The sequence below is a fragment of the Pyrgilauda ruficollis genome, unplaced genomic scaffold (assembly GCF_017590135.1).
Source record: "Pyrgilauda ruficollis isolate IOZ18807 unplaced genomic scaffold, ASM1759013v1 scaffold72, whole genome shotgun sequence".
Lineage (NCBI taxonomy): Eukaryota > Metazoa > Chordata > Aves > Passeriformes > Passeridae > Pyrgilauda > Pyrgilauda ruficollis.
In genome coordinates this window covers 4456829-4482370 of record NW_024529044.1, presented here as the reverse complement: position 1 = coordinate 4482370, position 25542 = coordinate 4456829, and the positions used below count along the sequence as shown (strand labels likewise).

At 40.5% G+C, this 25542-nt stretch overlaps 1 protein-coding gene across 2 annotated transcripts in view; it reads left to right on the top strand.

Annotated features, from left to right (window-relative positions):
• STXBP4 (syntaxin binding protein 4) overlaps nt 1-23578 on the top strand; it is a 69300-nt gene extending 45722 nt beyond the window's left edge. For both annotated transcript variants that reach the window (XM_041485846.1, XM_041485847.1), the window contains 2 exons: nt 6256-6313; nt 19267-23578. In XM_041485846.1, the coding sequence (XP_041341780.1) occupies nt 6256-6313; nt 19267-19378 (170 nt within the window). In that variant the 3' untranslated portion in view covers nt 19379-23578. The remainder of the gene's footprint in view (nt 1-6255; nt 6314-19266) is intronic.
• Nucleotides 23579-25542: the final 1964 nt, after the last annotated feature.

The following is a 25542-nucleotide window of genomic DNA, read 5'->3' as shown; positions in this document are numbered from 1 at the left end:
CAAAACAGATGGGAGCCACTGGAGGATATGGAACACTGGTGTGATTTCTTTTTCTTTGCAGCTTTTTCTGTGAAAAAGGTGAATTTCTGCATTCTGCGGTTTTCTGATTTTTCTGTATCGCCTCCATCTTATCAACAGATTCTTGACCACAGTAGGCCAAATAATTTGGAGTGGCTGATCATTGCATCCTTTTGTATTTTCACTGGATAGCCAGTAGCATTTTAGAAATAAACAGTGTAGGTGAAAATTGCAAAAATCAGCGTCAGATAATCAGTATGTTAAATGCATTTTTAAAAGCAAATAGTAAAGCCAGTGGATTATGCAAAATCCAATTTTTGGTCAGAGGAAGCTGGTCTGAAACCCTTCCCAGCTTCCACTATCCCTTACTTTTGAAGGTTTATGCTCTCCTAAGTTAATGCATTAACACATGTATTGCACCCATGTGTGAAAATACTGAGGGACAAGCAGCTTCATGGTATCTTGGCCTCCACAAAATCCTTTTTTTAACATCTGATTATTAAATGTGTGATGTGGAAAGACTTTGGAAGCCAGTTGATTAGAAGCATATTGAAATAAGCTTGGTTTCTTTGATGCAAGTTGCTAAAGAATTACTTTTTTTCCAAGAGGTGATTATTTTGTATTATTTTGACTACTACTAACCTCCTGTACAGATTTAAATCAGCATTGATTCCTCTGTTTGCTTCTTATCTTGTTAACAGTCCAAATTGTTTGGAACCTACAGAGTTTTGTGAAAGTAGATAATTAGTCTTTCTCTGAAAAATACGTACTTTGGGGTTTTTTTTTCTATTTCCAATACTCAGCTTCTGAAATTGTACAATTTAAAAGGTAATTCTTTATCCTTCTGAAGGACACAGCAGGAACCTCATTGCTCACGTGACTGTAAGGTCTCACTTATTTCTGAAGAGCTTCAAATTGAGAGTTTGTTCTGACTTTGGATTTCCTTCCTTGTTTGTTAGGTAGGAGAGGAAAATGTCTGTACTAATGTCTGACCACATGTGCTGTTTGAGGTCATTCTTATTTCCTTAAATTTTAGTTGGTTGACTGGTCATTGTTCATAAATTGCAATTGCTCTTGTATTCAAACTGTTTCTAATTAACTGTACCAAGCTTTTCAGAGACAAATATTAGAATAGAAGAAAGACATTTTTAACAGTATGTCATTCAGAATTACCAAAAAGATCTAAAAGTTGTTCATACAATCCTTCAGTGTGAAACACAAGCTATTCAATAGCTCTTCCTAAATTTTAAATTGTAATTGTTTTAATCCAAGATTAATGAGTTTGCAAACATAGATATGTTATAATTAATAGGCAGCGGAAAAACACAAGCGCATCTTTCACCATGCCCTGAATGTTCAAAGTGAGACAAATACTGGTCCTGAAGCCTGGTTTCTAGGAACAGACTGAAGGGACACAAGCCAATCTGCCAACCATAGTCCAAATCAGCAGAAGTTTCAGTTGCTACTATTTCCCACATGTCTCTACTAGAAGACTACTGAGTCATCTTTGTTTTATTAAGTGACCAAAAACAAAAGAAAAAAAACCAGTTTCTTTAAACTGGAATTTGATATGTGAAAAAAAGGAATGGAATGTCCCCTCAGCAGAGTATTATTTATGAAAGGAAACATATTTGGTTTTGGGAAGAGCACTTGAAATGATCTAAAGTGACACACAAGCAAATGCCAGAAGTGCATATTCACTTCTGAAAGCTGTTTTCCTGAACCTCAGTGTTTATAATTTAATTCACAAAAAAGCAGGAATATTATTGATAAAAACCAGCTTATATTATTGAGAGCTTAAAAAAAATAAAAGTCTATTTTGTGCATGCACCCTTCTGAACGCTCTGGACAAACAAGGGTGGATACTTCTCTGCAGATTTTTGCTTTAGTTGTGTCAAATTACGTAAGTCACAGAGGAGTTCTTGTGCTAGTCTCACACCATGATACTTCTGGTGTCATCTCTGGGATATTCCCATGTTCCCGTAGCACTCAGGAGTCCAAAACCAGGAAACTTAGGACCAACAAATCAGACCTTCAGCTTTCCATCCTCTTTGCATTGCTTAAAGAGCTCAGAAGAGAAGAGCCAAAGGCATTGGGGATCTTAATTAACACCTTTTCCTTTATTATTGAACCCACCGGAGGAGGTTTAAATGTTGATAAGAGCTGAAATTGGTGGCTATTGAAAAGAGATCAGAATTCAAAACCATATACATAAGTGACATAGAAAACTGGTTTTAATGTCCTTCAGCAAATCTTCTGTATCAGAAACCCTTTTAGCAGGTAATTCCTGTTTCTTAAAAAGGCCCATCATTTTTAAGACCCTGATACTAAATACAATAAGTTATCAGGAGATAAATAAAGAGTATGAGCCAGCCCATACTCTAGTATGTAAAAAAGACATGTACAAGTCATAAAAGGATATGTAACAAAGACATCCTTGTTTGTGTTGTTGATCAAATGGTTCGTTGTGATACAGAAGATGTGTACAATGTGGCTTTAGCATTGCAGATAGATACTACATCCCTTAAACTTAATGTGGAATTAATATTCCAGATGCTGACTGTTTACCCATAACAGGAAGGCAATCGCAGCTAGACACCCTTTTAATGGTGGATAACCAAGGTGTGAACAATGCTGGAAATGAGTCTGTGTTTCACGGAAGAGCACTTAGGGGGAGATTAGCACCTCTGGGAGGCAGGTGTCCCTGAGCACTCCTTCCAGGCTCATCAGTGATCTTTGGTGCCTGCTGTAATGCAAGGAGGGTTTTAAACTCTGGCCCCAAGGCCAAAAGAAAGCACTTAAAGATGTACTTATCTTGAAGCATCTAAATAGGGCGAATCTAGATAGAATCCTAGTGCACAGTACATTTTTTTTTTTTTTAGCGATTCTTACTATGGGCTCTAAATCTCTCATTTCCTTTGAGTAATTTTGTCAAAAATTAAGCAAAATAGAGCATTTATGGACTGCAGCATTTTGATGTCAGGATTGCAGTTTTGAGTCAACTGAATGTTCTGCTGTCGCATCTGCTTTAGTACTTTCATCTGCTGATCTCCACATATCTTTTGCTTTAATAATTTTTAACTAGATTATTAGTGGGGGGAATCACCCAACGACATTGCTGCAGTTTCTAGGTTTGATAACTGCCCAGGGAAACGAGGCTTTTCCCCTAATACCTGTATTTCCCCCTTTTTCCTTTAGAGACACGAGGGATCGTGCCATGTGCAGTGTTATTGAGGGAGAGCACACACATTATCTCTTGGGAGCTGCAGGCAAAGTCTTCCATGTCTGTCACTTCCTACAGGTTTATAATTCGGGCTGATGCTCATCTCTTTTTTTTTTTCTGGGACCCACAGTGTCAGTGCTGGTGCAGTTTTTGTCCTGTTAAGTCAAGGAGGTGACAAAGATCGATGAGCTCCACACTTACCAGGGATCAGGAAGGTTCTGTTTGCCCGAGGGCTTCATTTCCTCTCAGCTTTATATAACTCCAGAGCAGTGGTTATCCCAGCAGGCAGCTCAGGCAAGGAGGAGCAGTCCCCAGGGACCCTGCCCGGCTGCAGCAGTGCTGGGGCACAAACAACAGCAACTGGTTCCTTGGTTGTGTTTGTCACAGAGAATTACAGACATTTCTTTGGCATTAACCCTAATTAAATGCACATACTCAGAACAAAATGCTGGTAGGTTATTGTGTATTTTGACTAAAATGCTCTCTCTCAGGAGACTGCTCTTGCTTTTGCATGCACAATTGCTTTTGCAGTTTTACCTTTTCTTTACCTTGCAGAAGGTAAATAGTCACTGGTATTTGAATAGCAAGAAGCTGTCTATTTTCTGCTAAAATGAACTAGGTTTTAAATACTGTAAATCTGTGATTTCTTAAGATGATCTATGCAGACAACTGAAGCCAAATATATTATTTATGAAGATTCATCAAGGAGACTGTAGCAGTTCACACTAGAAATTATAAATATGCAGGAAATCTGAGACTGCTGGAGTTTATGTAGGCTAAATCCTGTATATTTCAGACTGTTTTTCTGACTTTTTTTCAGCTCCTTTACCTCCCATTTACTCCAGGTGAGAAATTAGCAGCCTTTCAAAACAAGTCCTGGGACAAACAACAAATTTGACCCTGGAGGGTGTGCAAAAATAAAGCAGGAGGAAGTAGATCAACTTATGAATGATTCATGGAGACAATGAGCTTGGAGGAAGTGGAGATGATGTCTGGGGAAATACGATGCAAAACATGAGAGCTTCCTAGCTACCAGGGGAAATACAAGAAATAGAAGTACAAATCTGAAAGGGAAGGAAATTAATAAAGAGAACAGCACTAAAAACCTACTGGAGAGCAAGTAAAAAATTTGGAAAATAAAAGCATTAAAAATCCTATAGATGTAGGTGGAATGTGGAAGCATACAAAGAATGGAGAGGATACACAATCTAATGCATACCAAGTCAAAAAGGCAAATAAAGCACTGGAAATATTTCCAGGGTTTCATTTCTAGGTGACAAATGTATTCAGTGTATTTGAAAAGCAAAGTCTTCAGTGGGTAAGGGAAGAATACAGAGCATCAGTTATTGCTACCTGTGTATAGTTCTTCATTTAGGAGAGGGAAAAAGGCTATAAAAATTTTAATCAAATCACCAGTGGAAAAAAGTGCAGTTAGCACTGATAAATGAAACAGGTGGTGTAGGGGTCCATGTGAGTACAGAGCAGGGCTTTCACTCGTAATTGAGCAAATCCATTGTCATTTATTTGGAAGTGCATGCTTCATGCAGGAAAAAGGAAAGGCCTGGGCAGATGGAGGCCATTGAGGGATGAATCCCATTGCCATTTAAATAACAGAAAATATCCATGCTGAATAAAGGTCCCATCTTTCATGGGAGAGGAAGGAAGAACCAGTGAGCATGTCTAGCATATTTATAGCTTAAAACATCCTTTTCTTCCTCCCTTCATAATGGAGTCAGAACCTGAGAACTGCTGTGCAGCAGCAACTTTGTGTTTAACGGGTAGTAGCTGTGGATTATTCTCTTTGAAAGGTAGTGGGTAGTTTGTTTGGAGGAACAGATTGTATAGATCTGTTCTAAACTGAAAATGGTAAGGAGCCTGAGGTAAGAGATTAATGGGGGTAAAACTGATAGGGAAAAAAAAAATCAGTCCAATGGGTTTTTTTCTTTTGAAAGCTGTACTGAGTGATCACAGTGCTGTTCTAGTTCCCAGTTCTCAAGTTCCCATCCTGAGTTCTGCAGGTTTGGTTCCTTGTTGCTCCTTGCTGGGTGCCTGCAGGTATAATTCCTTCCCAGGAGGTTTGTACCAGCTGCAGTGTGCCCAGTCCTGATTCAGTGGCTGTAATGAACTCTGTTTGTACTGGAGAACTGAAGTTACCCCTCCTCAGACGTTTAAGAAGAACCACACTAGGGACAAAGGTGTGACAACAGAAGAAAATCAGCCTTTTAAAAAAGAAATGTAAAAAAATAAACATGTGCACTTAGGGCAGTCCTTGGGAGGAGGCAGCTTTCAAAGCTCAGATGGTGCGTGCAGTCCAGCACATTTTCCAAATAAAAGTTTTAAACCAAAAGCAGGCTCACAGATGGTTCTAATGAGCTGGTCTTTGAGATACACTGGGACTTGAACAAAAATAGTTTAACTCCTAAGACACTAACATTTTGAGATGAGTTTCAGGCAAAACACTTCAAGAACAATTTTTCTTGTATATTTAAATTTAATGTATATTTCTAGTCTCAAAAAACCCACAGTTTTTCAGGACCTTGCACTTGCCATTATGTACTTCACAGTATCACAAAAGCCTTTTTACACAGGGACTGGTGCTTCTTTCTCATGCACTTTTTAAACCCTACAAAGAGTTAGTTTTGAAGAAATTGTTATTAAAAAGGTAAAGATGTGCTAGGACAATTTAATTTTTAAAGGAATATAGAATAGGACCCTACTAGAAGTATGACTCACCATTCTAGTAATAGAAGTATCATCAAATGATACTTATCAAAAAGTATCATCTAATAATAAATGTATCATCAAATCATCAAAGCTAGTTAGCTTTGTGGCACAGCAAGTATTTGTTAAATTGTATTGTTTATATTATTATCTGTTGCAAAAGTAGGAATTGATTTATAAACTGTTTATGACATTGTGTGAAATGACAGTATTGTAACTTACAGTATCTCAAAACTATGTTCTCTATGTCACTTGAGTTTTAAGAGAATTCTTACTTCTTTATCTCCTCTTAGGTCTGCCTTATGGATGGGAAGAAGCTTATACAGCTGATGGAATCAAATATTTTATCAAGTGAGTAGTTCTGGGGAAAACAGGTCGGAGTTGAAATAGAAGCACATCAAACTAAACACATTTTCAGTCCTAGAATTAATCGAAAAATTTATTGCACATTGCACTGTATGCTGTTTTTTTCTAGAATATAGTGAAGATTAATTTATATAATAGGGGTTTTTAATTATTCCTGTAAAAATATGAAGGAAATTGTGAAAAATATAATTCACCTCCATTCTATATATATCATGATCTAGTTAATAGTAAGTTATTCTAGCTGCTGAAATTTCCACACTGTTTAATTCTTATAGCTGCCAGAAACACAGTTTTGCAGGTGGAATTCTGCAGTCTACTAAAAAAGAAGAAGGGCAGCAAATAAATTACTTTTATCCCAAACTCTTCTGAAAGTCACGTAAATAACACTGAACTTGATGCATTAACTGGCCAAGAAAAGCAGAGTTTTTTCCCTTTTTTTTCAAACACACTGCTCCGTTGTCCTTGCCTCACCCCGTGCTGCCTCGAGCAAGATGTATTAAAGCAGACATGTTTTTTTTCTGCAGAGGTTTCCAAACACACTGTATATGATCCTGCATTCCAGCTCTAATCAAAGGGTGCCTTTTATTTTCAGACAGATGTAGGTTACTACATGAGATTTATACAAAAAAAAAAAAAAAAAAAAAAAAAGGTAGAAAAATAGCTTAGGAAATGAAAGTGAATTAAAAGCCAATTTCATAACAATGGAAATAAATACAAGAGCAACTATTAAAATAGAGCACTGCTCCCTTGGGCTCTCTGTTCATGCAGGGAGCCATGACAGGACAGTTGGGAATTTAAGGTGGATGCTGGACTCTTTTCTGGGTAATACTATGGCTTTGTACCTGTGTGACTGGAAACTGAGCTTGAAGATGATATTATCAATAATAGCAAATAAAATCTAGAATTAGAACAGAAGAAATGACACATTCTTGAAGCATCCCCCCGGAGTTTTTTTGGGTTTGTTCCTGTGTCTGTCATAGTTATGTACCTCAATGGCTCAGCAGAAAGCTGGATTTGCTGGATATGTGCAGACATGTCTTTCTGAGCTCTGCACTTGGATGCTGAACCATTGCAGATGTGACAAGCAGATGCTTATTAGCAACAGTAGAATCTCATCTACTCTAGGTGGTGCAAGCCTAATTTGCAGAAAGCATCAGATGTTTTGCATCTTATCCCCACTTGCTGAAACTACAGATTGGAACTCAGGAGTTCACATGAAAAAGCTTTTTCAGGAATTTTTGTAGATCTCACTGTTAGTGACTCTCTTCATTTGCTTCTGGTGACAGTGCCCAAGTTTTCCATTGCTGTTACCTTCTGTTATCTGTCCTAAAAAACTCTGCTGTCAGTCTTTGTGAGGAGGAAAGGCAAGGAAAATTTATCCATTTAATGGCAGAGAAGGGTGTGAAATCACCCTTCATAACCACTGGCTAAAAACTTCTTCTGAGTGGAGTCACCACACTGAAGTGGTGTTAGAGTTCTTAATGCAGCTCATTAAAATGGAATTAACTGAGCATTTCAATAACACAGCACTTTAATTAATATTATTTTTAACTATTTCCTTGTTTTGCTTTCATCACTGTTTCCAAATGCCTTTGCAGAGTGTAAGCCAGGCTGTTTGCATGCCTGGCAATCCATATCTCTTACTACACTGTGTAATGTATATGAAATCAGCTGTCAACTGTTTGGAGCAAGGAGCATGGCTTGCACAGTCCCTTGTTTCTAATACCAATGGTGGAGATTTCAGGGTGAAAACCAACACTAAAAATATCCTTTTTCTAGAAGGAACTTAGCTTGAGGGGCCATCTTATCAGCTGATCCTTTCCAGTAGGATTTAATCTTAATTGTTTAAATGGGGATTATCAGAATAGTTGATACTTCACAGCCCTGGTACTAATGCTGTAACCTTCTTGTTCTCTTTGGCTGTGAATGTCAGTCCTTTTATTCTACTTTAGAATACTTCCATTCATTTTTAGCCCAGCCAAAGCCATGAGGGGCATAAGAGTATTTCAGCACTACCCACTTTCCTGTATACAAATATACAATCAAATGTTATTTTAATTAGCAGTTGCCTTCAGTTCCAACATGCTTTATTGGACCATCAAGTAGCTGAGTCCATAAATCTATACATTATAAATCTAATGCAGTAAACACCCCAGAAAGGAATCTTAATAGCACATAAGCTTGAGACAGCTTGCTGTGAAATTTCCATAAATATCTCTGAAGGGGTGTAGCAATATGAGGTGCATGAGAAATCAGAGTTTAAAAGAAGCAAACCAGCTGGCTTGTGTTACACACTAAAGTGAAACCCACTTATGTGAATAATTGACATGAATAAAACATTTACATCGGGCTGAGCAGCTCCCTGTACCAACCAGGGAAAGCTGAATCTTGTCCCTGAATCTTGACTTCAGAAAAACTTTTGAAATCACCACTTTTATCCAGCAAATCATGTTTGCCTCAGTAAATTATTTTCAATCAACCAGATTGTCAGGAGTAGTCAGTGCTGCAAGAGAAACCACCCTTTGGACTGCTAAAACTGACCTGAGCCTGGGCTGGGCATTAAGGTCATTTTTATAGCTTTGCCATGAAATAGCAAACTGGAATGGAAGCCCCTCTGAGTTACAACTCAGTGTGCACTAGGAAAAAAGCAAGTTCAAGTGTCTTACTAAAATAAAATAAATTAACAGTTATCAAAGGACAAAAATTCCAACAGTAGATAGGGAGTCAGCTTCATTGCAAATAAAACTTCCCTCCTGCCAGGCAGTAAAGGTGGAATTTGGGCCCAGATATGTTTTAAGATAACTTGTTGCACTTTAAGATAACACAGAGGACAAGCACTATTGTATTTTTGTGTAGCAGTACCACCAGTCATTCACACATGGCACCAGATTCATTCCCCATCAAGAGAAACAAAGCACTGGTGCCTGTTTCCTCACCAATTTACATTTGGAATCTCAATCCTTTTTATACTGGCTGGGTATCCCATTCCAATGTTTAGTTGTTCTCACAATGAAGAATATTTTGTTAACCTAGACAAAATTTCCCCTGAAGCAACTTGTGCTCATTGCTTCTTGACTGTGCCCAACATCTTTATGAGAAGAGTGGGCTGAACAAACCCAATTCCTTCAACATTTCTGCATGTGCCAAGTTCTCCAACCCTCTCATCACCTTGGTGACCCTCCTCTGGATCCTCCCCCATTTTTCTATTCTCTCTTTTGAACTTGGAGGATCAGTGCATTGAAGAGACCCCACATAATAAGGTAAAAAGGTTCATTAATTAATTTTACTATGAGGTGATTAATGAAGGCATTTTTTAAGTTACTGTTTCTGTCCCAAACAGGCATTTCTTCTGTAAGTCCCAGAAACACAAAGAGGCTAATGAGCCCTCAGAAAGTATCACCTACACCCAGATGAGTGTGAGAGCACTTACAGTCAGCTGGGAGGCATGAGGATGGAAAAGTTTTGTAAAGAGGGCAAAGGCCATCTTATTCACTTTTAAAGTTTTCATGTGGCTGGTTTTGCCCAGGCTTAGTTCAGGCATTAAATGAGTTTACAAAGCGTTGTGACCGACCACCACTAGAACAAAATCTCACTTTTGCTGTATGCTCTAGCACTAAAATCCAGCAGTGCAAACAGTGTCTATTCATTCTACCACTGAACTGATTTTGTCAATTAGGAATTTCTGGGTTTGATTTTCAAATAGATTAAAGAGTCTATGCAGAACTGCCCTCCCAGGAAGGCACCACATCTCCTAATTAATGGTTTCATCCTGCTAGTTTAAAATCACACAAGAACAGCATAAAACCCCATAGCTGGGACACACTTTTTTTGCCAGAAAACCCATTCTAGTTAATCTCTTCCATCCTCCCACTGTGTTCACCTTTAACATATGGCAGCTCTGTATCATAAGGCTGGCGCCTAAAATTAGGCAGGCCCTTGCTATGCTCCCTCCTACTCCCACCCACTCCTTGCATATGTATGTGGTTTGTAAGGACCAGCTGTGAATTTTGCCCCTGTAAACACTGTTTCTATAGCATTTTAATAGGACTAGATTTCAAATATTCTACATTAACAGCTATTTTCCTCAAGAATGCTTATCTTAAATTTTCACAAAAGACAAGTTGAAGTTCAAATATTTTAAATCAAATATTTTAAAACTTTTGGGATCTTTCCCCTTAGATGTGTTAGAGCCTGTGATGTTTTCTACCTTGCAACAAAGGGGAAACAGTAATGCTTTGTTTAGGGTTATCTTTCAGCAATTTATCTAAAAATCAGAAGTTACCCATGGAGGAATTGTGTACTTCAGGTGCTCCATTGGAAGGATAGAATTTGCTCCAGGTTAAGTAGAAGCCAAAGTCAATACTTAGAAAATACAGATTAATAAAAACCATACATGATGTGTTCCAGTGGATTTTTAAATCATGCCTAACAAATCAGGTTTCTACTTGGAAAGCAAACACATTATATTTAGATACTATAACATTTTATTTTGTTTGGTCTTCCTTGGGAAAGAGACACCATTCACTTTATTGAAAACTGGGCATTCGTAGAAACTGTTTATCATTTTAGCTGAGCTAAGAATAGCAGAGCATGTGTGATAGATGAAGAACTTCTGTAGTATAAACATTGGTGTTTTACAGCACTGGAGTTAAAGGTATCATCATAAAAGGAAATAAGTCACAATTGATTTTACTTACTGCATGGTAACTTGAAAATATAAATTTGTTCTGTTTCTAAACATTTCTACTGCTTTATAAATGAAGGATGCAAACCCCTGAGGTGTGTTCAGCTCATTCCTGAATACTCTGGTGTATTGCAATATCCTGCTTATCTGCAGGTTATCTCTAGCAAGGGTTGTGGCCCTTGCTAGAAGAAATCAGTTAAGTTCAAATCACAGCACACCTTATGTAGAAGTAAATTTCTGTATGTTCCACTTAGTTTTCAGTCACTTCAGAGTAGCAAACTAAGAAAACCCATGATCTGCCATACTGATTTCAGCATGGAATTGAAATTCCCCTGGACTGAATCCAGTGCCAGCTCTGCTCCCAGTTCCTTGTAAAGCAGTAGGCAAGTTACTTGTGCCAAAATTAGCAGTTATCAAGTCATCATTGTAGGTGTCCCCATCTTAACTCTGATGTTTTGTGGGCAGGGATGGGATTTGAGGCATGCAGTTCTGGTTCCACCGAGTTCAAAGAAAGCTGCAGTTACTTTGCATCTCTTAAAATTTGGACTTTTCCCATTTTACATTTAATTAAAAAAAAAAAAGAGGTTGTTTTTGAAAATAATTCCTTTTACCTGTCATCCTCAAATTCTCCTGAACGAAAATAAAGAATAGTTATATAGTCACAAGAAGTGGCAAATATTTAAATAGAACTGGCTGGGCACTAACCAAGGGCTATCTGCTGTTATTGCAGTTTAAACTTCAGGGATCCAGAGCTGTCTCCATCCATCAGCTCAGCATCAGTTCACACACTTTCTGAAGAAGCCATGTGAATCTGGGTAGTCCTGACATGAAACCAAATCCTTGGATTTTTAGAATTTAGTTTCTCTGATTCTCACTGAAATAATTTTGCCATGACTATAAGGAAAATAATCTCAGATGTAGAAGTAGGAAACTTGGCATTGGATTTTATGATAACATGAGCTTGTAATACAAGAATGTTAAGACCTTAAGCTGCTTTTGGTTGGGCAATCTTTTTTTTCCTGGGAGGTTGTTTGTTTTTTAATATCAAGAACCAAAATGGAGAAACATTCTTTCAGCTTCCACAGATACTGCACACTCTGTCCAGCTTCTGGCCTGTCACAGAAGGCATCTGTTAAAATTTCTTCTGTGAGAAAACACAAGAAAGGGAAATTATTTTGCTCCTTGGGTTTTGGGAGGGCCGTCGGAAGCAGATCAAAGCACACAGCAAGGTTTTTCAGGATGTGCTTCATCTGGAGCAAAGTCACTGCTCCAGGTTCATATCAGTTTAGTGCACAAGGAGTTTAAACAAAGCCTTGAACGTGCTCTGATGCATTTGCAAAGCACACAGCACCAGAATTTTTATGCAGCTCACTTAGAGACAGGACTGTGAGTAACTGCACGTGTTGAACCAGCGCTTCCAGAGGAACTGCACTTGGCTGACACTGGGGGAGACAGATTTCAGGTAGTACTTTCAAGCTGAGAAGTGCCTGTGCTGTCACTCAAACCTTAGTTCTGATTCAGCCTTGGCTGAGATCCTGCCGTTGTTACTGGTTTTATTTTAGTTTGGGCAATTTGTTTATTGTTGACAATTTTTAATGATGCAGCACACACTATTTGGCTGGATAAATCTTCCTGGTGATTACTGCCCTCTGAAATGGCTCATAGATTTTTCTGAGTAGACAAGGGTTTAATTGGTTTAATCAAGGAATAAATAGCAAGACTGTCTTCTGGGGTTTCACTTTATATCCCTCAATCTTTAATTAATACTCAAGCAAAATCTGCAATCCCGGAGGGAAATACAAGAAACATTTTTGTTGCCTCAGGACACAGCTCCATGAGGTGACAAGTGCTCTTGATCTTATTACACCAGTAAAATTAAGGTCACTGACATTTTCCAGGACCTGCCCAGCATCCCCTGGGGTACTGTTAGAGGTTGCATGTTCCTTTTGAAATGTCTTGTAAGAAGGTACAGACTTAAATAAATTTTACCAAAAAAGGAAAAAGAAAAAAAATGAATGTTTCCGTTCAAATAATCCTATCTTGATCAATGCAGTGCAAAAACCCTTCTCAAGCTGCCTTTAGGATTCGTGTCTGGTACCTGTCATCCTCAGATGCTCTTAGGATTGATTGATTGATTGATTGATTGACTGACTGATAGATAGATAATACTTGCATCAAAGTCACTCAGTTGTTTTATTTTGCTCTAATTGCTTACCCGCTAAATTAAAATGCTTTAGTTACAGCTCAGAATAAGTTATTCCTGGCAGATCCTCCCAGCATTTGCTCTTCAAAATAGCAAAGAGTTTTCCAGTGCTTGACAGCATTTAGTATCTGCTTTCCAACCAGTGGCCTTTCCAAAGGGGATTCCAGCCACGACAGACACCTTGGCTGGCTCTGCAGGTGTGTGCTGCCTCCAAGAGCTGAAGAAACAAAATATGAATACCAAGTTTAAATTCCTGAGGGACAACAGCAACGTGTTAAAAGCACTGGCTCTGGAAAGCTGAGAAATAGTTCAAGTTGGGAGTGCATTCCTAAAATGTGTAAGGTGCAGAACCAGCAGCTCCATATTGTATTTAATAGAATAATAGAGTGATTTAGAAGCAGGTGAGGTTTGAGGGCAAAAGAATTGACCCATTTCCAGCACTTTGGCCATCCTGCCTACCAAATATTGCAGTATTTATCTAAGCTCCACAGCCATGTGAGGGAGCCTGGCTGTAACTAAAGGCCAGCTATTGCCATGAGCCCATGGACTGCCTTCTGGAGCAGCAGCTCCCTGGAACTCTGCTCCATTGTGACCTGCCCTAGTAGGGAAGGGTGATTCTCTTTCCCTGCCGGGATGTGAAGGTCCTCAAGATGCTGCTGCAAGCTGGGACAGCTCCACTCTTGTGCAGGATCTATGTTTGATTCTATATTTTCTAATTTTACAACGTCTCCAAATGTGCCCAAGGAGGTTTGATCATGGCTTAAGAGAGTTGCTTTAGAGAAGCATAAGAGCTGAGAGCCTTCTCTGAGGTGTGAAATTTGGAACAGTGGGTTTGAAAGGGATAAAGTATCCTTGCAGAGTAAAGGGGAGCGCTGTTCCAAGCACTAGGGGAGCAGGAACAGAAAGGCCTGAAAACAAAATCCAAAGGCAGTAATTCCAGCAAATCTTGTGAAGCCATGTGGAGTCCAGCACAGAGCGACACAGAGCCTGTGCTAGAGCAGGCAGGGAGGATGGCAGAGCCTCTGCATGAAGGATTGAGCTGCAGAATCTTCATTCAGAGGCATTGTTCTTTATTTTCCTGTAGCTCTGGCCCTCATTAGCCTCCAAGCCAGCAGTGCTTGCATGCCAGTGGGTAAGGAGGGAGTGAGGAGTTGGTGTTCCCTGCCCTCTGGCAGATGGCACACGCTCCTTTCACAGCAGCTCCAGCCCTTCCCACTGGGAGATGCATGCAAGTCTGGAAACTACCAAAGCACAATGTGGAATCTATTTCTGGGTAGTGTAGAGCATGTCCCCTTCAAATCCATTGCAACTACATCTAGCAGTGCTGTTTGCTGCATTTTTTAATGATTGTTGCAGTAGCAGCAGTGAAAGCACCAAAGGGGGAAGCTCTCAGGGTGTGCAGTGTCCCTGGCTCAGCAGCACTGGGGGCCACCAAGCCTTTGCAGAGCTTTTGTGCAGAGATCAGGAACAGCTTCATCAAGCATCAGTGTTCTTCAGCTGAGCACTCTTGTACGTTAAAGGGCTAATGAAGATTGAGAAATCAAAAAGCAAGGGCAGATTAAAAGTTTAGTGAAATTACTACTATGGATTACATGGATTTAGTTTATGGGGTGTGCTCATTAAGGAGGAAAACATGGGGTTTGTGTTGTTTTACTTGAGCAGAGTTTCACTTTCATCTTCCGTACTTCTCAGTTTGGTAGAGAAGAACAGGGCTCATCTGAGGCCAGAATTTGGCATTTTAAGTTCAGATACAGCTAAATCCTTTTTGGGCCCTCATGAGTAATGGTCCCTGTTCATTAGGAGAGTTTGACAGGGTAATTGCTTGAGGTGGCATCTCCTCTCCTGAAATGATCTCAAACAAGTGGGTCTTGCACAAGGTGGCTCCTTTTAAAGCCCAGGAGCCCTGGTGCAGTTGGAGCATTGAGCCAGGTGGTGTGAACGTCATTCCATGGCAAAAGGGGGGAAAAAGCAACTTGCAATAATGCATGTCAGGTTTGTGGGGCAACATCCTGCACTGAGACCCGCAGCACCTGTGGTGTCTGCAAGACTTCACAGTTCCCTGCTAGGCTCCAGATTTTGGCCCTGGCTGGAGATCACAATTAAAGGTGAAAAAGGTGTCTTGATAATGCTTAAAATCTAAAAAAAAAGTGCAGATATTTTTTCCATTAGCTTACCTCTGAATTTTTGAGTTATTCTTTTCTTAAAAGATTGTCTGAGGTTGTAGTTTTAAAAGAAATAATTTTCCATGTGAAGAAGGAACAGCCATAAGGAGAGTAATTATAATGGCATTTGAAATAATCCACTACTATTTCTTTGCCAAAACATCCCTCTGTTCTCATGTTTTGTTTTCCCAAGCTCTGAAATTTGTCCTGCAGTTTGCTAATGTTAAAAAGACAGACTAATCTACTGACATATTTCCAGATCAAATGTTTCTGTTTTCTAGCAATAAATTTGGCTGCCCTCCGATAGCAGTGATTTGTTTGAAAACCTAAAAATCTTTAAATGTTGCTAATTGCTCTGAAAATGTTAAATTAGACTTTTGAACAGGAACATTTGCAAATGGAAAATGTTGTACATTTAAACTTTGTAATGCTGGCTTTCCAAATATTCCTTTAATATTCAAATCAGTTGCATCAGTTAAGCAAAACCTAGAGGTAGATTTGGACTCCCTCTCACTTTTTATTGCTGGCCCTAACACACAAATCAGAGAGGATGTATTTCTAATGCAAGAATGTTCTCCAAACCAGTAAATCTGGGATTATCTCTTCGGACTGATTATGTCAAAGCTCTTTAGTCACAGCACTTTTGGAGAGCTAAAAATAAACAGCAGCAGGGTTTATACATTTATTCTCTACCTAAATAATCTGCACGTATTGTGTGTGTCTGTCTACAATGTGAGACGTGGTATCTGGACTTAATGTTTATTTATAAGAGCTCTTTTCCTAGGAAGGATTTTGGCAAAGGGTTTAAACCAAACTGTCTTAAGAGAATCACCCATGGGATAAAGTCTAGAGCAAATTGAAAGGAGCTGGGTTCAAACCAGAAGTGCTTGCAGCAGCAGCTTGACAACAGAGCAAAACTTGGCCCCACGTGTCTCGAAAACAAATGAAAACTGGTTCTTTTCTTTCTTAACAGTGATGAAACAATCTTATGCCATCAAATACAGAGAAAGGTAACCCAGATTTCAGTGCCACAGTTTTGCAGTGTTAAAGATCTGGGAATTTTGTGCATTTAATTTGTGTGAGAGCAGACTGAAGTTCCTACAGCAGTAGCAGGAAGTTGGGCATGCTGTCATTTGCCTCCTGGCCCTGAAGAATGTAGGAGAAAAATCTTCTGAAGAAGAAACACTTTACAAAGAATTTTTAGTTGGATACGTCAAAGATCTGTGGATGCCTCTCCATGTAACTCTTTACTCCTGTGCAGTCTCTCCCATTTCACAGGGTGATGCTGCATGCTCAGGAGAAAATGGAGCCAGGGCTTCAGGTACACAGCAGGTCAGGGCATGCTGCATGAGGAAACAAAATGGGAAAAAGAAAAATATTCTAAAATCATTTTGTTCTTGTTTAAATTCAGCAGTGGATTGCTCAGAAATGGTTTGATGAAAGTAGGCAATATAAACACTTAAAATAGTGCTGGAGGCATAAGTCTTGCATTGGCAGAGGTGGAATGGATGGAATCCAGTTCATTCAGCTCCCGTAATTCCGCAGGTATTGGAAGAAGTTCTGCGTGTTATACCAATAAATCACATGCTGGGACTTCAGTTTGGAGCACATCTCCAAAACTAAGCCTTATTGACTGAATCAGTTAATTGGGAAACAAGGCATTTCCTGACATTGTAGAAAACATTGCACAAATATGCAGCAAAGATATTTTTCTGAGTATATTTACAAATGTAAATATACTCATAATATAAATATGAATGCATATATTTTCCTATGTTGTGGAATAATGGGAACAGTGTTCTTGGTTGCACAGACTTTATTACCAAGTCTCTCATGAAACATTGTAAAACAGCTCTTCATGTTCATGTTGGCTGTCACCTGACTTTCTACAGGTAAACATTGGAAATGTTTGGCAAGTTGCTCGTATTCCTAGTAAAAAAAAGTACATTTGCTTTCTTGGAATGAAAGAATTACTGTCCTTAAGAGTGGTCATTGTCTGCCGCAGTGTATTTTCTGTAGGAACGTGTTTTTCATTTTTCCTTTTAACTCCTGTGAAACTGATCCTACAACCCCAGTAATGCCTATTTTTGTAACAAAAGAAGGAATGGAGTCCATCCAGTCCTGCTCCCACCAACAGAACATTTCTGAATTGGTTTTACATCTAACTTGAGCTTTGGGGTTTGATTTTTTTTTCTTAATATTTTTTTCTTAATTTTTTTTTTTTGGGTTTTGTTGGGTTTTTTTGTGTGTGTGGTTTTTTTTTTTTTTTTTTTTTTTTTTTTTTTTTTTTTTGTTTTGTTTTTGGTTTTTTTTATTTTTTTATTTTATGTATGAGAATAGAGGGTATGGCCTTTGTGTTCCCCTTTGTCTTCCTTGTGTGGTCCTTGCTCAGGCGTTGCCTCAGCTGAAGTAGTGCCTGAATTCACAGGTTACCTGTTCAGAGCAGGGATTTACATTAGGATTATATTTACCTCTTGGTGAACAGTATCATCCTCATCACACCCAGCTGATTCTAAGCTCAGTGCACTCAGCTGAAAGGTGTGATAGTATGATCATGGTGATGAGAACAGTGATCTCAAACCCATCACTCAGTGTGGTGGAACAGTGACTCAAATTCCTACTTCAATATATCTGTTCCTGCAATCAGTTATTCAAGGGAGTGTTCTCACACTGAGAAAGACAAAACCTGTTCTCACTTGAAAAGGTAAATCCAGAGTAGTTCCTTCAAATTTAATTAAACCAATGCACCTGGAAAGTGAATACAGACCTGGGCTTTAGGGACACTGTTAGGACGTGTGAGAAGAGCCATTTGTCCTTTGTGGCATTTATTATACCTACAATATTTTTCAGCTTGTTCTTGTAGTGAACTTATATTACAAAATTAATCTTTGCACTGACTTTACTATAAAAGCTGTGAATTTATTAGCAAGATTTTTTTTTTCCAAGTGAAAAGAAGCTATTTCCTTTCCCAAGAACACATTATTCCAGAAGGGAGAAGAGGCAGTGTGCTGCCCACGCACAGCATGGCTCACATGCACACACCACTCACAAGGTGTGCAGTGTTCTCACCACACACTCCAAACCTGTCCATGTGTCTGTCCTTACTGAGCCCTGCTTGGGCTCTTTCCATTCACACAGAAGCTTTCCAGAGACTATAAAGCAGCTTAGCCTGCATGTCAAGTGTAGGGTTTAAACCTTAAAAATCAGCATGGATGGCCTTTTATTGTGTGGGTGAAGACTGTGGGAGCATGTCCAGAATTTGGGCTAGAGAACATGTAAAAAACATTTTTTTTCTTTTTTGTTCTTTCTGCAAGAAGATAGTTAATGATGCTAGAATAGTAATAATGGAGTTGTTTGGGTAGAAATGATCTTAAATTCCCCCTCATTCCACCCCCTGCCGTGGACAGGGGCTCCTTCCACTCTCCCAGATTGCTCCAAGCCCCAGCCAGCCTGACCCTGGACACTTCCAGGGTTCGTGTTCTGAAGAGCTGAGTGTGCTTTACAATGTGATCCCACATTTGCTCAACTTCCTCTTGACCACCCTGCCTCCCTCAGGCTGTAACCAGTGAGATGGCCGTGTTAATATCCTGCTGTGTTAATTGTCTGCAGCTCCAGTAATTAACAAGAAATGTCACCAGTCTGTGTCAGGAGTCTCATACAAAAGAATTCTCTTTATTGCATTGGGAATTGGAACCTCCAGTCCGGGTTCTGGCTCTCTGAAGACTCCACATTTTGTTTTTAAAAATCTTGCAGTTAGCAAGAAAAAGACAATTCTGTGTTTGAAGGTGTCATAATGGTTGTTACAACTCCAGACTCCACCTGGAATTCCTTGTTTTGGGATGGGTAAGCCTCTTTTGGGTTGCTGATAGCATTTCTTGTTGGTTTTTAGCCACGTGACGCAGACAACGTCCTGGATCCATCCTGTCACGAGCGCTCTGGGCTTGCTGTGCTCCGAGGAGGAGGAGGATGGCATCAGAGACCTTCCCGGGCCCAGGAGCTGAGGACAGCTGTGGACAGAGAGTAGTTTGTCTGGTTTTAGTCCCTTAGTGAGCACATGCACAGGTTTTAGTCTACCTGCTTTCTAGTGTGATGTAGTAGTACCTGGTGACATTTCTCCTCAGCAAGCTGGACAAAGTTCTGCTGGTTTTGAGATGGGTTTGTTGATGTGTGCTACAAAGGATGCAGGTGCCACAGGAGTCCTTAATTTGCCCCATTTTGGTGTGGCAGGGATCTCACCTCAGGGCCCATAATTTCCCTGACCTGAAGCTGAATTTTCCAGGTCAGCTGAAATTTTCACAGCTCTGAGCAACATGAGATTTAAGATGGGACCACTGGTGGTAGATTCCAGCTGATGGTTGACTGAGATGCAAAGTGAGGTGGGGGTTTTGAGCCAATGCTAGTGAGAATAATGGAGATGACTTAACTGAAAAATCTTATTTCTATGGGAGAAATCTTCAAATAAGTTTTGCTACTGGAAATTTAGTGATTTATTACAAATATTGGAGCCCTGATGACTTTTTAAACAAATACTCACTAAGATTGGTTGTTGAGCTTTAGAAAATGTGTCTTTGATAAGTTGTCAAGTAAAAAGAAAGTTTTCATAGAGGACATCATACTCTGACAACAATATGAGGCAATATGAAAATTATTCTACTTTTGTACTCTGCTAAACTGATACAAACACACATCAAATACTTCAGTGGAAGCTGTGAAGTTTCAAGTACAATGAAACCTGTGAAACCACCTCCAGGATCAGCAGAAGTCAGTCACCTCCTCAGAACTGGTCTTTTAAGTAGAACAAAATCATTTTATACACATCGGTGATGTTTTAAAGAGGATAAAGAAAATTATGGGGGGTGCTAGTGCAAGTTAAATGAACAGGTTTCTGTGTACCTCAATAGCACAGGATATTTTAAATCTCATCATTCACAGCACAATGTCTGATGTCAGCTTTGTCAAATGTATGGTTCTGTGCTACATTTTTCTGGAGGCTCTTTATATGTGTGTTGTGTATATAATGGTGGGTGTTACTAATGAATGAGACACACCTGAACCTGCAGAAGCACTGATGGATGGTATGCCAAAGGAAATCTTTATCTCTGCTTCAGTCCAGGAGGGAGAAGGGGATTGTGGCAGTGTGAGGAAGGCACAGGCTGCAGTCACATTTTTTGAGGTCTGGCATTGGCATTCAGCAGGTGTGGCACTGGAGTTAAGAATCCTTGTCCTCTGAGGAATGACAATCAAAACCAGACTCACTCTCAGTTCTGGTGCCTTGACCATGCTCTCTGTCCTCAGCAGTGCAGAGCTGTGCCAGGTCAGGCTCACTGGAACAGTTGATCCTTTTGAACCAAAATAATTCACCTTTTTTTGAAATCCAAGTCAGGCCTCTGAATAGCAGCGCAGTAATCTCCTGCACTTGGCCAGAGATCTGGAGAGCACATCACCAAATGTTCTTCCTGAAGCTCACAAAAGAGGCCTTTACAGGCTTTGCAGGAAGTAGATGTCAGGGTATATTGAATAAGCAAATAGGAAAAATTTGTTTTGTACTTTCAACTAGGTCAGACCCAAATTATCTGTGAATCTACACAGGTGGTGTGGATTAGGGGAAAAAAGCTTGCTCAGCAGACCCACAGTAACTTACATTTCTAAGAAAACTTCTCCTAGGAATAACACATGAATGGTTTAGCCATATTTGCTCCAGTGGTTCCTGCATGCTCCACAGACTCCTTTGTGCTCCCAGAGAGCTCAGGCCAAAGGGACAGAGCATGTGCTTCAGTTTCAGACTTGGACACTCCAGAATCATTTTTATTTAAATCCCTTTTCTCAGATTGGCACAGACTCATGACCTACAGAAGATATGTCATCTGAATTCCTTGTGGTATTTGCTGTAGTAGTGACTTGGATGCTTTATAACAGCACTTTCTGTTCATACTTCAGGGATATCCAGCCTGCACACAGATTCCACTCCCCAGTTCTGCTCAGCAGAGGTTTGAGCCACCACTTGCCTCTTGCAGCCTGGTGGCTGTGTCAGCCAGCTGGGTGCTCCAGAGGGGAGCAGCTTTTTAGGGATGGGGACTGTGGCTCAGGCAGGCTCTGCACGAGCAGGGGCTCCACGGGGAGCAGCTTAGAGCTGTCCTTGTGCTGGGGGACAGCTCTGCACGTGCTGCCCTTCCCTTCACCCACACCCTCAGAGTGTGCAGCCTGCTGCGCATGGGGACAATCTGCCTGCTCCTCTCACTGCCACCTCCCACAGACCCCAGTGTGACACAAACCTGGAGCCTCTTCCTCTCTCTCTCTCTTATAAACTTGCCTAGAAATTAAAGATGTTAGAAATAGATCTCTGCATCTCTTCTGCTGCTCCAGTGAGCGTTTCTCTCCTCAGATAATCCACCCGTTCACATTCTCTGGGGTTGAGAATACATTTTCTTACCTACAATCTCCAAATGTTCCAATCTATTTTTGTACACTGGTATACTTGTTTCCTAGGTTATTTCTCTTGATCTCCCCTTATCTCTTCCTTTATGTGAAATAGTTTTGTGAAAATTATTTTGCTTAGGCTGAACTGTGTATATTTGAGAAAATGGTTCTAGTATAACTTGGAACAGAATTTGTAAAGAGCAGCTTTCAACATATGCAGCACTGTAAACAGCAATTTTTCATTTTTATTCCTAAATTTTAAAAATTAAGTGGAAAAGATACTAAAGTGCATGTGACAGCCTTTAAGTTAATAAAACTACACCTTTATATTATAATGAATCTGCCCCACATAACATTCTCCATCTGTTGAAGAGCCTCTTGTAACAGACTGCTTTAGGAATGGTTTGGTTCATTTCTGACACTTCAGGAAGTACCTGGTGCCACTGAGGTAAGGAAAGGAAAATCCTTTAAGAAAAATATTTGTGGTTGTAGAACAGGCTGGGCTGTGCAGGGCTGACTGTGGGCAGGACTCTCCAGGAGCTCAGGAAATGCTGCTCTGGCTTGGCTTGTAAAATGTTCCATTTTCTGGGAACTGATGGGATTCTTAACCCTCAGCTCAAGACACACAGGACTCCCAACCAAGCTCCAAAATTCGGTGCTTTTTGCAAGCGCTGCTCTGAGTGACTTTGGTGTGGCTCTATTTTAAGCCAGCAGCAAAAATTTAAGTCAGCTCAGGAGCCTTAGTTGAGTTCTGTGCTCCTGGTCCTTGTGTGTTACCAGCACTCCCCACTCCTGCAGGGAGTGAGCCCATCACACCAGTTCAGACTGGCACCTGTCAGGCCAGGCACTGGGGCCAGCTTTGCAGAGATGTTCAGCAGCTTAAACATGTTCGTGGAGTTAATGGGAATTAGGCACCTAACCTACTTAGATGCTGCTATAAATGCTGCTAGGCATGTTTAGGTACCTAAATACCTTAGTAAATCTTTCCCCTGGCTGCTTGCAGTGATAGTGCACCAAAAATCAAATACCAGTGACTAAAGCCTCACCTTTGTCCTCTGTAACCAGCTTTGCCTTTCCCTGAGGATTCTTTTCATATAACACTAAAAATACCAGCTAGCTCACAGGTTGTACCATCCAGGCTCTGCTCATATTTTCTGGTGGCTTGATTATTTATTGCTCATTCTAAATTTTTTCCACCAACTGTGCTGATGTTGGCATGGATTTAATAGGTTGGTACTTTCACAACACTCAGATAAGTTATTTTATTACAAGATAATACAGCTGTTATTTTATTTATTTTATTGCAAGATAATATGCTGTTTACAGCAGTGCTCAAGACTCCAGAGCATTTTTCCAAAGCACACATAAGCTGTGTTCTTCCTTAAGAAGGATGTTGATAGAGACATTGAACTGCAGCTACACAATCCTTATTATTCACTGAGGGCTCCAATGAGGGAGGTTGCTGAAACGACCCCTCATCCTGATGAGGAGGAATGCAATTTCTCCAGCCAGTCACTATGGGGAATTTTGGTTTTATTGTTAGGCTTCTTGGCTAAAAGCAAACCATGAAAAATCAGTAGTTTTGCTGCTGTTTCACATAAGTCACTATTTCACCTTGACCTCCAAAAGCTACGCTCTGATCAGAAACGTCTTCATCTCCTCTCAAGTACCCTGCCTGTCACCTACCCACAAGGCAGTATTTCCCTGTGGTCCAATTATTATTATCATCAAGAACTATCCTTGCTCTTGTATGTGAAGAGAATTCATTAAAAATGATTGAAATGGAAAAAGAAATAAAATTATGTTTCTTGCCTGAAATAGAAATGTAACAATAACAGCACTTAAATGGGAAAGAGAAAGGATCCAAGGAAAGCAAAGTATTGGGGTTCCTGCTGATGTTTTCATTTTCACTCCAAAGGCTGGTAATGCATCCCTGTTCCTTTCCAACCCCACTGTTCTGACAACAGCAGGAGCATGGAGTTCTCCAGGGGCAGGGGAGATCTCAGGCCCTGGCTGAGCTGCACATTTTAATCTCCAGACTGAGCCACTGGGGACCCATCGTTAGGGGCTGTAATTAGCCACTGTGGGGCTGTAATTAGTCACTGTGGGGCTTACGTGTTCCAAGCTAAAGACAGCTGCTCATCACTGATGGCATGGCATGAGCAGGAGCAGAGGGGCCCACTAAGAACCTGCCTGGCACTCTCAGACCATATTACACCATCAATTAAATGCAGAACTGTTGTAAATAATAAAAATACAGAGGATCAGGAAATAGGCACTAACTGTTGAAGTATGGCTGTCTTGTTACTTGGCTAATTGAAAGATGCAACCAAAAGGAATTCTGGTACTAACTGAAATGTGTAAATGCAATTACATCTTACTCCTTTCTCTGCTCAGCTTTGGGCATGCAGTCCAGCCCTTGAGCCTAAACTCTGCTGTGCTTAACCCATTCTGGCTGCAGATGCTGAAGCAGCACAGTCCTGCAGGCTCTGCTCCACTTAGAGTCCTGCAGAGAATGATGCAAAAGGCAAAAATGAAATCAATAGTAAATGTTCACTAACAGGAAAACTCCTGTGGCTGGCTGAGGATAACAGAAAAAATGTTTTACTGCTGTGCTCAGAGGTTGTTTGGCACAAAACCCCGATGTCTGTTTCAGACCAGGTTTGTTATTGTTGCTTGTGCCAGTGTTTTGGATACACAATTTAACCCACCTACAGGAAACTGGAGGAAAAGGCCCTGGTAATTTCACCACATTCATAAGAATGCAGGTTCTCATTTATAAGAAAACTCAGTAGTCATCCTGACTGACATTTTGAACAGCACCAATGGCTGCTCCCAGGGAGCTGTTCTGGGCCCGGGACACTTGCCTGGAGCATGGGGGGAATTAGCAATTCAGCTTCTGATGTGGCTGAGGGAAATTACAGCTCTCCAGGTAAGGAGAAGGACTGAGTTCCTTTTTTTGCTGTAGCCAGAAGGGAAAGGGCTCTGGGGCTGGACTGAGGACAAGGGCACCCTGCCAGGAGCACCACCACCTCCCTGAGCTCAGGAGCTGGATCCCAGGGAGTGTTACCAGGGGAGCTCTTCCTTGCTCTGACAACTTTTAGCTCATTGTAGTGGAAAGCCCTCAATCCAAAAACCAGTGTGCTCTGCAAAGGCACCAACAAGCTGCAGCTGCAGGCAGGGAGGTGAATGAGCAGAGATGGGCAGAGCAGGCTGTAATTCCTGGCCAAAGCCAAGGCCACGGCTCAGCCTCCTCCCTCTGTGCCCACTGCACCCAGAAATTGTTCTTGGATCCATCCATCTGCAGCTCTCCTGTCCTACCCAGTTCTGATCTGATCCCTCCTCTGGAGCAGAGCAGTGCTCAGCTCACTCTCCTGGCACTACCATGTTTCCCAGGGAAGGACTGCAGCTCTAATAGCTCCCAAGTGGGTAAATTGAGTTTGCAGTAATCCCAAATACCTGAGATAAGAAGCACAGCTCTGCCATGGAGGCTGAAGGCTTTAGAAGCAGGGAGGCGCAGGGACTCGGATGGATGTACGTGCCTCATGTCGTGTCTCTGCCAGGGCTGGAGCCTAATTGGATTTCACAAATGTGACTTCTGTGCCTCTTGATCACAAAACCAAATTAGACTTCAAGAAATTCGGAATAAATCCATACCTGAAAGTTTGCCTAAAAAGAAAAAAGAAAGAAAAAAAAAAAAGTCTTATTCCAGCTCTTCCTCTGCCTCAGCAGGGGAACAAAATTAAAA